The sequence below is a fragment of the Macrotis lagotis genome, chromosome 2, assembly GCF_037893015.1.
Source record: "Macrotis lagotis isolate mMagLag1 chromosome 2, bilby.v1.9.chrom.fasta, whole genome shotgun sequence".
Taxonomy (NCBI): domain Eukaryota; kingdom Metazoa; phylum Chordata; class Mammalia; order Peramelemorphia; family Peramelidae; genus Macrotis; species Macrotis lagotis.
In genome coordinates this window covers 227,348,222-227,366,110 of record NC_133659.1, presented here as the reverse complement: position 1 = coordinate 227,366,110, position 17,889 = coordinate 227,348,222, and the positions used below count along the sequence as shown (strand labels likewise).

The 17,889-nt window shown below is 36.6% G+C and overlaps 1 protein-coding gene across 1 annotated transcript in view; it reads right to left on the bottom strand.

The window, feature by feature from the left end:
- DNAH17 (dynein axonemal heavy chain 17) overlaps nt 1–17,889 on the bottom strand; it is a 167,789-nt gene that overhangs the window by 61,676 nt on the left and 88,224 nt on the right. Inside the window, exons 39-43 of the mRNA XM_074225035.1 lie at nt 15,768–15,906; nt 13,328–13,555; nt 10,212–10,349; nt 5,851–5,983; nt 1,218–1,345 (exon numbers count right to left, since the gene is read on the bottom strand). Coding sequence (XP_074081136.1) covers nt 1,218–1,345; nt 5,851–5,983; nt 10,212–10,349; nt 13,328–13,555; nt 15,768–15,906 — 766 coding nt within the window. The remainder of the gene's footprint in view (nt 1–1,217; nt 1,346–5,850; nt 5,984–10,211; nt 10,350–13,327; nt 13,556–15,767; nt 15,907–17,889) is intronic.

The window sequence follows — 17,889 nt, the reverse complement described above, 5'->3', positions numbered from 1 at the left end:
CTATGTCAGCAAATTGTATTAATTGTATGTAATATTTAAAGATATAAAGTAGGGGGGTGACTTGCTAATTAGCAGGTAATACAAAAGCTACAGACAAAGCCTCTCTCAATAGAACCTTCTCCAACACTAACAGGTCTGGGAAAAATGGGTCAATTCTGAGCCCAAATATGCTCCCCCTGGAAATTCCCTACATTTATCCTGTCTTCTGGAGAAGAAGTTCAAAGAAGTTCAGGCCCTCTTCCACATTACATCCCTTAAATACTTTATCATTTTTTATGAAATTATGATTATTATACATTATATTACAATCTCCCCAGGATATCATCTTCTCCTCCCCATTCTAGACACCATCATTTTCTTTTGGTGTTCCTAATATAACATTATTTTGGACTCTACATTCTGGCTTCCTTTTTCTGGGTACTCTAATTTGGTGATTAGTACTTAAAAGAGGGTCCTCAGGACTGAATGCTCTAAATGTGATCTGACCATAACAGTAGGATTATCAACAACTTTGGAACCCATCATCAATTAATGTGACCTAATTAGTGCAACCTCCCTTCTTTACTCCTCCTTCTTAAATAGATACATCACACAGTTGGCTTATTTGGAGTTTGCACCAGCATGGTATTTTTTCATTTGAAATGCAATTATGCCAAATCTTCTTAATCTGATGGTTCTCCCCTCTCCCAATTTAGGACTTTATATTTATGTTCTTTAAATTTCATTTTATGAGTTATACTACACTGTTTCAAGTTTACCAAGGTCATTATGAATCTTAAGTCTATCATCATTTATATTCCTCTTTATTTCATTTGAAATGTTGATTTTTTTATCCCATTTTTGACCACACAAATCATTGGTAAAAATGTTAAATAAGACAAGGTCAAATATATATAGCTTGGGTCTATGTAATGGAACTGCTTTAAAAATAATTCAGTAAATGGGTGCTTTGAATAACATAAAAAGCAGATCTTGCTTTCACTAAAATTTACTCTAACAAATTACAAGGTTCCAATGCATAAAATTCTATTTGATTTCATGCTATTTTGGATGATTGTAAAATTTTACTGTAAATTTAATGAAGTCTTGTTTCTGTCCAAGGAAATCACCAACTGATTTAAATTTTACTGTAAATTTAACAGTCTTGTTTCTATAGGAGGAAATCACCAAACATAGGAAAAGGAAGAAGGAAAGTCCATTAAGTTCCCTCAGCTAACCTTATTATCATCCATGACAGTATTCAGGGACTCAATCCACATGGGATCTATATCCCCATCCAGAACAATCCATTTAGGTCCTTGGTGAGTTAGATTAGCCAGGTCCCGCATTATGGTAGAAAAAAGTCCTGTGTGGTTAACAGCATTTCATTTAGTTATTTTATTTTTAATATGTGAACCATTACATTCTTTAGGAAAAGAAAATTGCAATAAGATCAATCAATAAGCATTTATCAAGCACCTGTTATGTGCTAAGAACAATGCTAGGTCTTGAGGATACAAATATAAAGTGAAAGAATCTCTCAAAGATTTTATATTGTTGTTAGGAAAGCTGTTCAGTCATTTCAGTCAAGTCTAACTCTGTGACCCCAAGTGGGGTTTTCTTGTAAAGAGAGGATAGGAAGTGGAAGCAAGTTTAACAACTTTTCCTAGGAATTTGGCTCTTTAAAGGGAAGAGAGATCTAGGATGATTGCTTGAGATTAGAGTCCATGAGAATTACTCTTTTTTTGTTTGTTTGTTTTTAGTTTTTTGAGGCAATGGGGTTAAGTGGCTTGCCCAAGGCCACACAGCTATGTAGTTATTAACTGTCTGAGGCCAGATTTGAACTCAGGTCCTCCTGACTCCAGGGCCGGTGCTCTATCCATTATGCCACCTAGCTGCCCCAGAGAATTATTCTTTTAAGGATAGGAGACACTTGGAAATGTTTGAGGGTAGCAGAAAAATTCTCAGTAGATAGGGGAAAATTAATAATTAGAGAGGGGGAATATTAGGTGGATGGGTAGAGCTGGGAAATCTATTAAAGAAAATGAAAAGGCGGGGTGTAGCCAAGATGGCAGCTTGAAGGCAGCATTTTCTGGAAACTTGTCCCCCTCCAAACTCCAAAAGCTGTCAAATTATGACTCTAGTCAAAATTGAGAGGGGCAAAACCCACAGAAAGACTGAGTCATACATTTTCCCAGTTCAAGATAATTTAGAAGTCCCACAGGAAAGGTGTGTTTCACCAGGACTAGAGTTGGAAGCCCCAAATGCAGCCTAGTCCAGCCCATCCCAGCCCAGGGATAACTGGGAACAGCTTGAAGGGGCAGTGAGAGAACTCTGCCACACCAGAATGAGTGTGGAGTGAGGAGCACTGGCCGCAGAACCTGTAGTGAGAATCAGGGGAAACCAGCCTGTACCTCCAGAGCACAGCCCACAGACAGTAAGGGGGGCTCAGGGGAGACTGTAGAAATCTCTCTGTTCTTCCTGGGGCAGGACTCTGCTGTTTGCCCACACTCAGATCCAGGTTGCAGTTTGACCTTTCATATTAAAATAGCCAGGACCCTCCTCACAGCTCCAGGGCAGAGGGGAGTGCCTGTGGTTATCTACATATCAAAGCACAGGCAAGAGAGCATAAGACCTTGGAGGAATAAAGGTCCCAGTGGGGTGTCCCCCCCCAAAAAAACCCAGAGCATTAGAAGTGCTGTAAATTAGACTTGGGTTGAGGAAATGAATAAACAACAGAAAAAGAAGAATCTGACCATAGAAAATAACTTTGGTCCCATGGAAGATCAAAACACATACTCAGATGATGACAAAATAGAAGCTTCCATATCCAAAACCTCTAAGAGAAATAGAAAATGGGCTTAGACTATGGATGAGCTCAAAAAAGACTTTGAAAAGCAATTAAGGGAAGTGGAGGAAAAATTGAGAGGAGAAATGAGAGGGATGCAGAAAAAATCAAGAAAACCAAATCAGCAGCTTGGTGAAAGAAATACAAGAAGATACTGAAGAACAGAATATGTTAAAAACCAGTTTAGGCCAAATGGAAAAGGCAAAAAAAAAAAGGCAAATGAGGAGAAGAATACCTTAAAAAGCAGAATTGGTAAGATGGAAAAGGAGATAAAAAAGCTCTCTGAAGAAAATAACTCCTTCAAATGCAGAATGGAATTAAAGGAGCCTGATGACTTTGTGAGAAATCAGGAAGAAATAAAACTCTTCCAAGAAAAACAAAAATTAGAAGACAATGTGAAGTATCTCATTTGAAAAACAACTGACCTTGAAAACAGATCCAGAAGAATAATTTAAAAATTATTAGGCTACCTGAAATTCATGACCAGGAAAAGAGCCTAGACTTCCTTTTTCAAGAAATAATACAGCAAAATTGCCCTGAGATCCTAGAAACAGAGGGTAAAATAGAAATTGAGGGAATTCACTGGTCACCTTCTGAAAGAGATCCTAAAAGAAAAACTTCAGGAATATTATAGCCAAATTCCAAAACTCCCAAGTCAAAGAGAAAATACTAAAAGCTGCCAGAAACAAACAATTCAACTACCATGGCTCCATAGTCAGGATTACACAGGATCTGGCATTATCTACATTAAGGGCTCCTAGGGATTGGAATATGATATTCCAGAAGGCAAAAGATTTTGGTTTCAACCAAGTACCCAGCAAAACTGAACATCTTCTTTCAGGCAAAAAGATGGACTTTCAATGAAATGGAACTTTCACACTGTCCTATTGAAACAACCAGAGCTGAACAGAAAGTTTGATCTTCAAGTACAGGACTCTGGTGAACCATAGAGGGGGTGGATGAGAATGACTAACTATGAGGAACTTAATGATATTGAACTGTTCCTGCATGGGAAGAAGACATTGATAACTCATATGAACTTTCTCATTTATAAGAACTGTTAGAAGGAGTATATATAGACAGGACACAGGAAGAAACAGAATATAATGGTATAATATAGTAAAAAGATGGAGTCAATGGGTGATAAATGGAAGTACTAGGAGGAAGAGAAAGGAGAAGGAGCAGCTAAGATATTTCACACAAGAATCAAGAAAAAGCTTTTTCAATGGAGTAGAATGGGGGAAGGCAAGGGAGAATGAGTGAATCTTCATTCTCATCAGAAATGGCTCAAAGAGGAAATAACACACACACACACACACACACACTTAATAGGGTATAGAAATCTATCTTACCCTAGAGAAAAAGAGAAGAAAGGGATGTAATAAGGGGGGATGGGGAGAGGGAAGGGGGGGAATAGGTGATAGAAGAGAAGGAAGATTGGGGGAGAGGGTACTCAGATACAACACACTTTTGGAAATGGACAAGATGAAAGGAGAGAGAGAATAGAATAAATGAGAGTGGGGACGAATAGAGTGGAAGGAAAAACAACTAGTAATAGCAACTGTGGGAAAAATATTGAAGCAACTTCTCTGGTGGTCTTATGATAAAAAAAAAAAGGCAACTCACCCCAGAGACAGAGCCATTGGAATCTGAACATAGACTGAAGTATATTTTTTTTCTCTCTCTCACTATTCTTGAGGTTTCTCATCTTCTTGGGGGGGGGTTATGTTTACTCTTATAACAAAATTATTGTAATAATATAAAATAAACCAAATTTTTTTTTAAAAAGAAAGTGAAAAGGTATGGATGAAGTATATATAAAAGAAGATGGCCTGGGGAGAAGAGTCATAATTGGAGATAGACTAGTCCCCCTTAGGAACTTAGTAAATCTAGTGACAATGCATGTATCCCCTTCTAAAGCATTCCTAACGTCATTCAACAATATGAGCTACAAAGATAAATAAGATATACAACCATAATGAGCTTGTGTTTTAGGAGGGGAAGTTGTATAGTTAAATATGATGCCAATCACAATAAGTCTAAAGTGCTATGAGATAAAATGAGAGGAAAAAAATAACTTCTAACTGGGAAGTTTAGTTTTGTAGAAGAGACATTTGAGCTGGATTTTAAAGAATGGACCATTTGTGGTTCTCTGAACTCAGCATTTCATTTCTAGATGGTCTCTTTTTATAGGCTTTCTATCATCCCTAGAATTCATTCCAGTCTCATTCAGCTAAGCTAAACTCCTTAGCTGCTTTCAAGATTTATTTAAGGTGCCTCCCATGGGAGACTTTTTCTGATCTCCTTAAACTGTTTTCTTTTTCTTCAAATTATTTTGTTTACTTATCTATATGTTATACTCTCCAATAGGATGTATGAGTGGTATTGTGGATAGATTGCCAGACCTAGAGACAGGAAGACCTGAGTTTTAATCCAGCCTCAGGAATTTAGTCACTATCTGACCTTGGGCAAGTAACTTAAACTCTACTTCAATTCCTCATCTATAAAACAGGAGTAAAAATAAAACCTACCTCACAGGATTGTTTTGCGGATCGAATGAGATAATAATTGTAAAGTACTTAGCACAATGTTGGGTCTGTAGAAAGTACTATATAAATGTTAATTATAATTTTTTGTTGTTGTTATTGTTATTATTTTCCAGGTTTTTAGACCATGAGCTCCTAAAGAATAGGGATTATCTTTTGCCTTTCTTTGTGAAATGAAGTAGATACTTTATAAATCCTTGTTGACTAAAAGATGTAAAGAATTTACTATATGAAAAAAATGGCTAGCTATATAGAAAGGCAGTCTGGCAACAGATCATGGAGGGCCTCAAATTCCAGGCTTAAAGTCTGTATTTTATTCTGTAGACAATGTGGAATAATTGAGGGCTTTTGAGGAGGGTGATCCATTCAAAGTTGTATCGGCATCTGAATGCACACATAATATTTTCCTTCAATAGATTATAATACACAATAATTATGGACATTCAAAATGGCAGTTTCTAGAAGAAGACTTTTTACCATCTTTCCACTCTCTCGTAGCAGGATTAATGATACCAAATAGTTCATCGCATGTGACTGCTTTGGGGTCAAGATCCACTGCAACAGCTTTTCTTTTCATGTTCAGATAGGTTTTATTGAGGGATCTCAAAACCTGAGAAGAGATGATAGAATGTGATTAATTTGTAATTGAACGCCATCATAGTTGTGGCAGGGGACCAAATTTGTCTTAAACCTTCTAAAAGAATGATCTCATCCCCAGAAAGGGGCTAAGAATAAGATACATCCTGTTATAAATACCTGCAAATAATAATCCAAACCAATGCAACAAAACAGGGGCAGAGACAATTCTAATCAAAAGATAATCCCAAGTCATTTTAACTTGACTTTGGATTTCTACAAGTTTTTGAAAATGGTTTAATTTTTCTATTTCTACTTGCTTTCTCAAGCTTGCAACCACCGATGGAGAGGTATTGTTGGGGTTTACCAGATGACAAAGAAGGAAACCAATCTAGAATTAATCTGCTGCCAATAATACACATATGGAAAAAATAATAAAATATGCATCATAGCAAGAACTGGAAACAAACTGCATGCTCATTGGATGACTTATAAATTAGTGGAATATCAGTGTATCATCAGAAATTTTGAATATAATGAATTCAGGGAAACAAATAATTATAAATAAACAGACACAGAATGAGATAAGTGAAACCAGAAAAATAATATACATAATGACTGAAGAAGCATTATAAATAAAAAGTGATATAATGAAGCTGAGATATGAGCAATTGTGATACCCTGCCTTGGACCCATAGCAGGGAGGAGGGAGACTGAAGGAGGAGAATGTTGCATATACTGTTAGATGTTGTCACTTAACTGTTATTCAATTCCAGGACCTGGGGAGTGTTGAGTGGGGAAAGGAGGATAAAAAGTCTATGTTCAGAAATAACAATGATATAAAAACTAATGCCATCCCAAAAAAAGTTAAATTTTTTTTAAAAAAAGAATTAACCTCAGGGCAGCTAGGTGGCGCAGTGGATAGAGCACCAGCCCTGGAGTCAGGAGTATCTGAGTTCAAATCCGACCTCAGACACTTAATAATTACTTAGCTGTGTGGCCTTGGGCAAGCCACTCAACCCCATTTGCCCTTCAAAATCCTAAAAAAAAAAATTAACCTCAAAGAAAGATAAAGGCAAATGGGAATCCATTAAAGGTAATTCTAATGTTAAATGAGTCAAATGAAAAAAGAGATGTTATCTTTTCAATTTCATTAGAAACACATATAAACTGAAACCCAAGAATCAATGATTCCCTCATTTCAGATCTCACATTGACTAGAATGCTAAAGTGTATGCCTCAATTACACTATTGCTCTAGGTATTCAATAAATTGTTGGTGGTTACTTCTACAAAGAGATACTTTGACAAACCAAACTCAGGCCAACTCACGATAAACCAAATGGAAAAGATCACAAACTGCACCTTAAGGTACTGGCAAGTCATTCTCAGCTAAATCTCATTTACTGATTTTTACTCATTTACTGATATTCTCTGGTACAGTCTAATCTGTATAACTTTAATTTGTGTAAATAGTATTTGATGAGAAGAAGCTAAATTGGTGAGTGTAAGCTAAGGGCTTTCTTAACTTAGGAAGCAGCTTTTATTCTCAACCAATCATTCCCTAGCTTATCAAAGTTTGATGGGGCCTAATAGATATAATTGTAGTCCAATATCCCTTTCAGTTTGGTGGGTTCTTCTGGGACCTGGTTGTGCCTCTCCACCCCCAATATGGCTTAGTGGTGGGTGGTATAGATATGGCCATTGGCTCTCCTCTACACAGAGGTGGACTAGACCTTAGATTGTATCTAGCTATGCTACCCACAAGCCATATCTCTATTTTGGACAATCTAAGTGAGCACATTTATTATACAATCACATTGAGTCTCCCCTTTATCAACATAGACTACAACCTCTCTTTACACGAGTAGATGACTTCACAAATTGACATAAGCAAAAAAATGGCCAACTTTTTGGTGATGTACTTCCCTGAACTAAGTGAAGTGGGGCATTAGACTAAAGAAAACTAGTTTATCTCTAGATTCACTGTAGAAACTTTATCGATTTGGTAAGACCTGCTAAGACATACTTCACTGGCATTGATTTTGAGAACCAAGTGTAATTTCCGAGCAAAGATAATTTAAAACAAGGATGAGACTACTCACATAAACAGCCAGAAAAAATACTATATAGCATGTGAATAGGTTTGTTTAGGACCAGAGGAAAAAAATCTGGAAGTTACATTTCTGAGAGCTCAAGGAAACATTAAGCCAAATGGAAAAGCTGCCAGAAGCCCAAAGGGCAGAATTTTTCAGGGGTAGACCAAAAGAGAAATTTTTTTTTTTAATCAAAGAATTGCTTTAAAGCCAGTCCTATCAAATAGAAGTTCCATTTGGGCATGGGGAAGTTAGGGAATATAGAAAGAATATAGAAATATATTTACTGTTTAGGTCAGTGCTGTGAACTTACAACAAAAATTTGGGTATAGTGACTTCTATGAGGACTGACAGCAGGTCCTGCCAGATCAAATTCCTTGGCTTGGATATAATAACTGAATATATGTAAGGGCTCAATTCTGGAAATAACAACTAGGAGATGTAGGAATTGATCCAAATAAAAGAGCTTTTACCTAAAATGTGCTGAGAAGGCTGGGATTGACTGGAATACCTGTATATCTGTAACTACTCTGTTACTTGTTGCAGTATCCCAGATAATTTCCTATAGGGTTTTATATGATCATTTACATTCTTTAAAATGAGACTATTTTGGAGAGCAATATGGAATTATGTCCAAAGAGCAATAAATCTGTTCACCTTCCCTTTGACCCAGCAATACCAATACTAGGCCTATATCTGAAAGAAATCATAAAAAATGGGAAAATATTTATTGTAGCTCTTTTTGTAGTGCCAAAGAATTGGAAAATTGAGGGGATACCCATCAAATGAGGAATAGTTGAATAAGTTGTAGTTATGAATGTTATGGAGTACTATTGTTCTATAAGAAATCATGAATCAAACTTTAAAGAAGCATGAAAAGAATTACATGAACTGATGCTGAGTGAAGGGAGCAGAACCAAGAGAACATTATATTTATTAATAACATCGTGAGCTGATTAACAATGATGGATGTGGTTCTTCTCAGTAGTTCAGAGATCTAGGACAAGCCCTGGAAAGGGACATCATCATCCACATTTGCAAAGGGAATCTGAATCTGAAGGATACTGTGTTCACTTTTTTAAAACTTCTTGGGGCGGCTAGGTGGCTCAGTGGATAGAGCACCAGTTCTGAAGTTAGGAGTACCTGAGTTCAAATCTGACCTCAGACACTTAATGATTACCTAGCTGTGTGGCCTTGGGCAAGCCACTTTAACCCCATTGCCTTGCATTAAAAAAAAAAAAAACTTCTCATGTTTTTCCTTCCTATCCCATGGTTTCCTTTTCCCCCCCCTTAGTTCCAAATCCTCATACACAAAATGTCCAATATGTAAATATGTTAAACACAAATGTACATATACAATTTTTATCAGACACTTTGCTGCTGAGGGGAGGGGTGTGTAAAGGGAGGGTGATATAAAACTGTTTAACTTATAAATATTCAAGTTGATAAATGTTGAAAAACTTTCATAACATTTAGTAATTGGAAAAAATTTTTAGAAATCAAAAAATAAAATGAGCTCATTGCATTTTTTGCAGGGAGCTGAGAAGAAGAAAGGGATTAAATTCTTTCCATTGATGAACTGGGAGTAATAACAACTAAAAACTGCAAAATAGTACCAGTTAAGACTAGTGGAATTTTCTTGCTGATTCAAGGGGTAAAAGAGGACTAGTATGTTAGGGTATGGCAGGGTGATCGTGGGCTGCTTCTCACGTGCCTCCCTCCCCTTCATTCAATATCTAATAAAAGCAGAGTTGTCCCAATCATGTTGCCACAAGGGATTCCCTTTCCTTTCCCACTCCCATAAGGCATTTATTTCCTTTTCTTGGTTCTGTTGACCTTACTGTCTAGGACGCCCTACCCCATCCCTATTCCTCATTCTTCTCCGTTCTTCCAGCCCCTGACCTCCATTTCTTATTGCATATCAAAATTTGGATGGGGTAGGAGTGAAAGAAGAACAGAAGGAAAATCAAACAAAACTTTTTGATATTACAAAGGTTCCTCCCCTCCCCAATGTATTTGCTCCAAAAGTCTTCAGTTGTGATGAAGAAAGGGGAGGGAAAAAGAACAAAAGGATATTGGTGAGGCATAGGGAAATGGGAGGGAATAGAGAAAGCTACCATTAGATTCCTACTGTAGCCAAAAATCCAGTTCCCCAAACCCCATTTACCTGCGATTTACCGGTTCCTGCATTTCCAATTATAAACACAGAGTGTCTCACTTGCAGTAATTCTTCTAATTGCACAACCTTCAGCAGAAAATTATCTTCTGCCTGCAACTGCAACTCAATAATGCTCTGTTTGATGATCTGGAGTTGGGAAGAGAAAGCAGACATTCTCTTATTCAAGAGGCAAAGCATGAAGCAAAGACCATATAAAATAGATTGGTAAGTAATAAGGGATTGCAAGTTTCCAATGGTATATGATAATGCCTTCTCCCTCCCTCCCTCCTCCAAATTTGGGGAAAGGGAATTGACTGTGATGAGAGAATTTACCACAAAGTAGAAAGAATGTCCTGTGTGGAGAGCTTCTCAAGAAATAGCCCATCCTTACAGATACCTGAGGATGTCCCCTTATTAAGGAGCTCTTCCAAAATCTCTTCAGGGAGACACCAACCTGAAGGGTAACTAATATGAATTAAGTAAAGCTATATCATTTAACCATGTTCATGAATCTGGCTGAATGTTGGGAGACAAAAAAAAGCAAAAACAGGAATTCATGTTCCAGTGGGAGAGAAATCACATAAATAGCTACAGCCACACAAAATATATAGGGAGCAAAAAGAAAATTTAAAGAGAGGATGTATAAGGCCACCATATTTTTTCTACACCCCAAATTGGAACAAAGTCTGACAAAGTTGATTTCATTTTAGTTGCTTAATTTACATGGACAATTGGAGAGAAGGTTTGAGACTGGACTTCTTAGATTTTGCATGATCCCCATGGGTTTTGAAGGAGAGTTAGAGAGGAATTGGTATTGTCACAAAGCAGGGATGTCATTCCACTCCAGGAGTAGGGGTGTCCTCCATACCTATTTCCAACTCTACATTTCAAACCCTTGAACTGCTAAGTGGTTTGCTTCTTATCTGTATTGACGATTTCAGTTGATCACAATATATTTATTTGCCTTCGTTCAATTAGAAGGACACTAAGTTGATTCTGGAACATTTTCACAGTTTGTTGTGAGAGTGTAGGAAGATTCCTTTCTATCTTATAATTATATCTTGTGATCTTCCTTAACTATATTGAATTCCCTTCTGGGAATCATATCTTCCCATCTCTTACACTAAGTATTTATCTAATCCTGTCCAACATAGAGAGACAGCTCATGACAGACTAGAGACAGAATAGCAGATATATATAGAAGAATGGGAATAGTTTCATTAGCCTACTCTCTCTGGTATGGAATGGAGGAAGATGGATGGAGGCATCAGGCTATTAATTCAGTTTCCCAAGCATCTTATCCAAGGAATGTCCTAGAAATCAGAGGAACTGAATCTTAGGAAAATAGCTATCTGGTTTTCAAGTGAGTTTATTTTGAGACATCCTCACTTTTTCACCATTTTACTGACTGTCAGACTACTGTAATCTGGCTTCCATACCCAAGAACTACTTAAATTCACCAAAGAGCTTCAATTTACTAAACCCAATTTGTCAATCTACCTTCCTCAGTCTTTCTGCTGAATTTAATACTACTGATCACTACTCTCCTTGATTCTCTTTCCTCCAGAGGTTTCCTTCAAATTGTGTTTCCCTATTTCTCCTATTATCTAATTAGCCACTCTTTCTATCTTCTCTGGTTCTTCTAAACTTTCAACTCCCAAGAATACATGAACCTAAGGATTTTGTCCTCAGTCCTTTTCTTTTAAAGTCTCTTCCTTGAGATCATCCATTTTTTAACAGATTTCATTATTACCTCTCCAAGTGACAGATTCCCCATATTTTTCTCTCCATCCCCAACCTCTCACCTGTACTTTAGGTGTCTTTCCAATTGCCTACTGGACATGTAACATCTTGAAATGTTAACACTTCACAGTCTTAAAACTGATTTTGAAAATTACAATATGTTAAACAAATATTACAGGACAACAGGTGGCAAAGTGGTTAGAGTGCTAGATCTGTAGTCAATCACTCAGGAAGATGACTCATGACTCAGACACTAACTGCTATGTGATCTTGAGCAAGTATCTTAACTTCTGTTCATCTCAGTTTCTGTATTTGTAAAATAAGGATAATAATAGGACCTATCTATGTAAAGTTGTACATAAATGATAAGATGCCATAAATGCTGGCAAGATAATAATCTTCCTCTGAAAATCTGCTGCTCTTCCTCTTTACTTTCCTGTTTGTTCATGACATGACCCTTTTTCTAGTGACCCCTACCCTCAAAACATCAATGTCATCTTTGACAGCTCTTTTCTTCATTCCCAAGTCCTGGCAAACCTATCTTTGTAATATCTATTGTGTTTCCCCATTATTGTCAGGTTAAAGTTTTTATTACCTCTTACCCAGATTGTAGTAATAGTATCCTAACAAGTTTTCCTGCTTTCCATTTCTCCTTTTTCCAATTAATCTTTCAACCACTATCAGAGCACTATAATATGCACAGTGAACAGATGTTTAGACATGTAACTTCTCTACTCAAAAAAACCTGAGTAGTTCCCTCTTGCCTAAAATACATATTTCCTAGTATGGTATTCAGGGTCTTCTCCAATCTTATTCTAATAACCTTGACAGCCTTATTTTTACACTTCTCTCCCTCATACAATTCATCTTTATTGAACTACTGTTCTTCAGTCTCATCCTGGTCTTTCCTATCTTTGTATGTTTGCACACACCAACCTACATTCTCAGAACAGAATCCTTCCATACCTCCTGATAAAATCTTTCTTCAAATCCTAGGTCAAGTACACAATTCTCCAATTCTCCAATATAAAAAAGGATCTTTCTCACTCTGACCTCTCCCCCATTTGCTCAGATCTCACTTAACCCTGTATAGTATTTATTTATTTATGTATATGACTTATTATCCTACTAAAGGCAAGCTTCCTGAATGTTGGAATTGTGTGACATTTCAGCTTTTCATTCCTAGCACCTAACAAAGTGCCTTTTGGCAAATGAATGAATGGGTAAATGCTGAATATTAGGAAAAATACACAAGTCATTCATCCCTATGTTTGCATATACCACTTAGGTCAGAGGAATGAACCAGATTGTTAAATGGAGAGAAATGAAGGTCACAATTATACTGAGCAATTGAAAGATTTTTTAAGTGTCTATAGCCTTACCCTTTCAAAATTTAGATCTCGTTTTCTAGGAACATCCAGAGCTGGGAACAAATCTCCAATTAGTCCCATGAACACAGGCAAGTCATCTGTTACTATTTTGGGAATATTAAAATCTCTCAGAGCTCTCATGAGGACTTGGTCTTCTGCACGTGTGGGATCTCCTCTTTTTAGAGAACCAGCTACTACCAGTACAGATTTGATGGCCCGCAAACCCCAGTCATAGTGATCCTGCCAAATAGATGATCAAAAACATCATCACCATATACTAACTTTATGTACTCCACATCTCCATCAAGGATTGTACTTCTGTATCATATCCCTTTTTCATTGGGTTTTCTTGAAGCAGCCTGCTTCCTCCCTGACAAAACCCAAGAGATGTCCTTATATGATATAGCAGCAGGACACCTTCAAATATTAAGAGGTATGTTTCTATAATACCCTCACTAGCTTTTTTTTTTGAGGTCCAGTGTATACTTTGGGCATTTTGGGTAATCAATTTCAAAAATCATATCCTAAGCCCCCACATCAAGTGTAATACTATAAGACCAAGCAAGAACAACCAACCCAATAGCAAAAAAAAAAAAAAAATAGGACATAAAACAATGTATATTACAAGAGATAATTAAATGGTGGAATCATTCTTTTTCTCCATACAGAAGTGGGTTTAGTCTCATGATGGATGGTAAAGAAAGCTCCAAGGAAAAACTGATGAATGTGTGTGTGAAAAAACCTAGAAATGAGTTTAGCATTCTTTCAAAGACTAGCATGAAGATTTATTTCAATTTCTTAGGGATGGCTTTACTTCAATGTTGGCTCCTGGAATTTTAGCACTCTCTGAGTGGAAGTGATCACCCGGTCTTGTCGTCTCTGATTATAACTGAATTACTGCTATTTCTCACTCAGTACACTACAAATCACTACTTCAAAACTGCTCTCTGTTCATGGGTGCCCAAGAATATAATAATAATAATAATAATACTTCATTTTCCATTCAAGATTCTACACCATCCTCCTAAGTATTCATATCCCTTTTAATCCCTTGTGCCCAGATCCAGATAGGGTCTGACAAGGGACTATCACCTGGAAACTACTCCCCTCTTAAGGCATCCCCAGATTGTAATAGTTTTTTTACTGTCATGTCACAGTCCTGACTCATATTGCACTTTCACTCCACTTAAACTCCCAGATATTTGGTGTTTGGTTTTTTTTAAACAATTACTATCTACATATTTTTATTTTTTTGGTACCCAAATACAAATAACTTTCCCTCTTTTTTTTCTTTTTTGAGTTCACATTACCTGACCTAATCTCTCTGTCCAGATATAAGTCTTCCAGGAGTCTAATGCCATGGAACTTCTTATAGTTTACACAAGCTCCCTTGCCTTAGCTCTGTGGGTACTAAAAGTCATGCGAAAGCTACCATTGAGGGCATCCAACTCCCATTACAAGTAGAAATGATTGACTTAGTTATTTTCTTTACACCTTGGGAAGTTAAAAAAGGAAAAGTTCAGACATTGTAGTAATGGAGGATAGTGTTTAGTTGGGAGATTCTGCTTATAGAAGAGAACAACAATATATCCCCAGACTGGTTTCTGTAAATATAGTATGCTAATTATTCCTAGTGATTAGCAGACAGATTTTTTGTTTTTTGTTTGGTTTTTTTTTTTTTTGCATAGAGAAGGTAGCTTTCTAAAGTGTGATGTGTGCAATTTGCTGAGGGTTCCTTGGAACCAAAACTATCTGGTGAAATTTCTCCATTATTAATGGTGCCAAGAACTCATTATCTATTATATTCTACAAGCACTTCTAGAATATTACACTGAAGTACATTAGTTCATTGGAAGTCACTATTAAGATTCATTCCTTTATTTGCATGAACTGATGCTGAGTGAGATGAGCAGAAGCAGAAAAACACTGTACACCCTAACATGGGAGTGATGATCAACCTTGATAGACTTGCTCATTACATCAGTGCAATAACAAGGGACAATTTGGGGCTGTCTGTGATGGAGAATACCATCTGTATCCAGAGAAAGAATTGTGGAGTTTGAACAAAGACCAAAGACTATTACCTTTAATTTTAAAAAAATCTATTATCTTTTGCTATCTCTTATACTTTATTTTTCTTCCTTAAGGATATGATTTCTCTCTCATCACATTCAACTTAGATCAATATATAGCATGGAAACAATGTGAAGACTAACAGACTCTTCTGTGGGGGGCGGGGGGAGGGAAGCAAGATTGGGGAAAAGTTGTAAAACTTAAAATAAATAAAATCTTTTTTTATTTTAAAAAAAGATTCATTCCTTTGAGTAAAGGCATAGATATCTCCAAATTATTGTCAGGTTTAGAGCATTCAGTAAACAAAAGTTATCATTATCTCTTCTTTTCCTTTCCATGCTCCACTTCATAAATCAAAACATAATATGAAAAGACATACCTGCTTGGAAAGTAGTTCTTTGCATAATGTATAGAGAGTAATAAACTTCCTAGCCAGAAGCCTGGCATCTAAAAAGCCTTCGGCAACAAGCATGATCTCACAGATGAGTTCGAAGTCAGGAACCACCATAGCACAGGGTCTGAAAGAAATATATCCTAATCAAGACTTTTCTTTCCCCCTTCCCAGTCTTACTATATCTCATCCCATAGTCCAAATTACAATTTCCCCAAAATTAAGGCTTTAGCTTAAAATCCTTTATTTTTCTTTTCTGTTAAATTATAATAAAAAATCATTCAGATATGTTGAACAGATGATTTTGGGGTATGTAATTTCATATTTGTTAATTTTTTCTAATTATTTTTATTAAGGATTATAGAAATAAGAGATGCAAAAGACCTTAGAAATCATCTAGTCCTAACCCTGTTTCCATATTACAAAAGAAGACACACTTGTATTTTGGTAAATAAATGGAGACCTTGGTGTACAAAGAGAGAACTTGTCTTCCTTGTCTCTTGCCCCTTCAATGCTCCCCTGGGGAAGGATAAGTGAGTCTGGAAAGGGACTCAACACCTAGTTCTTTTTTATTCTCAGAAATTAATCTGAAATTATGTTCATTTGGGATTCTAGGGCTTTCAGGTAAACATATAGTCAAGAATACATGGCCCTACTCCCAGATGATGAATTCACTAAATCATTCATTTACTCAATAAACATCTATTAAGCTCCTGTGAAATGTGTTGTGCTAAGTGCTCAAGTAGAAACAAAAATTAAAGGAGAATATATATATATATATATATATATATATATATATATATTGTCTGCCTTCGTGAAGTTTATTATCTAATGGGGGGATGTGTCACACACAACAGTAATTCATTATAAATGCATAAAGGAAGTGAAAAATGCTAAGATATGAGGGGAAAGATAATTACAGCTTCTGGGGAGTTACAGAAAAGAGTTTGAGTTAGGCTTTAAATAAGAAGTAGGAATAGGAGAGGGCATTCAAAGGCATATGGAGGCCTGGTGAACAGAAGTACAGAGGCAGAAAAGTATGAGACATGCATATTAGGTCAACTAGTGCTAAAGTATGGAAGGGAGAATAATATGGTCTACAGCTGGAAAGGTAAGGGTAGCACCAGATTAAGAAGTGCCTTAAATATGAAACTAAAGAGCCATAAAAAGGTTAAGAGACCATTTCAGGATTTTGAGTAGAGGAATGGCATGACCTGACTTGGAAAATTAATCTGATTACAGTGTGAATGATAGATTGAAAGAGGGAAAAGATTAGAAATTGGTATAATAATGTTTTTTTCCTTCGTTTTGAATATCACTCAGGGAGGTAATACCATGACAAACACATGAATTGGATTTGAGTGAGAGGGGGCTATGCTAAGTCATCAGCCTCATTTTCTCCTCCAGAGCTGTCTGGACCCTGTGGGTCAGCTATGAATCAGGATGACTGGAGATAGCCCTGGATGCAAGGCAATTGGGGTTAAGTGACTTGTCCAAGGTTACACAGCTAGTAAGAGTCAAGTGTCTGAGTCCAGATTCAAATTCTTATCCTCCTGACACCAAGGTCAATGCACTGCCTAGTTGCCTCAGGATTAGAAATGGGTGGTAGTACTAGGAAGGATGTGCTATTTCATTTGTAATGAGAGCCTGTATAAAAGATGTTGGCAATGGTAATCATGAGAAATACAGTAGCAACAGAATTAGTAAAGGAAAGAAAAAAAATCCAAGAATAATACCATTGATTGAAATAGTTAAGTCAGAAGAAAGAATCAGGTTTGGGGTGAAAGAGTAAAAGGTTAGTTTTGGATACCTTTTAAGTTTGAGAGGACAGTAGGACACATGCAGATGTACTGTGAGAAGAGATCCTGTGTCATTTATTTTTTATCTTATATACAATTATTTGGTTTTGTGTTATGACTAAGTTATGGTTCTCTGACTCCAAACTTGGTTCAGAATTCAGTTTGCTTATAATGAGTTGTTTAAAAATCTAGCTTTTCTGCTAATCACTAATCCATTCTTGCTTCAAGAATTTAGCTAATCTTGGGGATGCATGTGAATACAAGAGAGTAGGGCCTAATATCTCTATACTACTAAGCTATTCTTCAAGGAT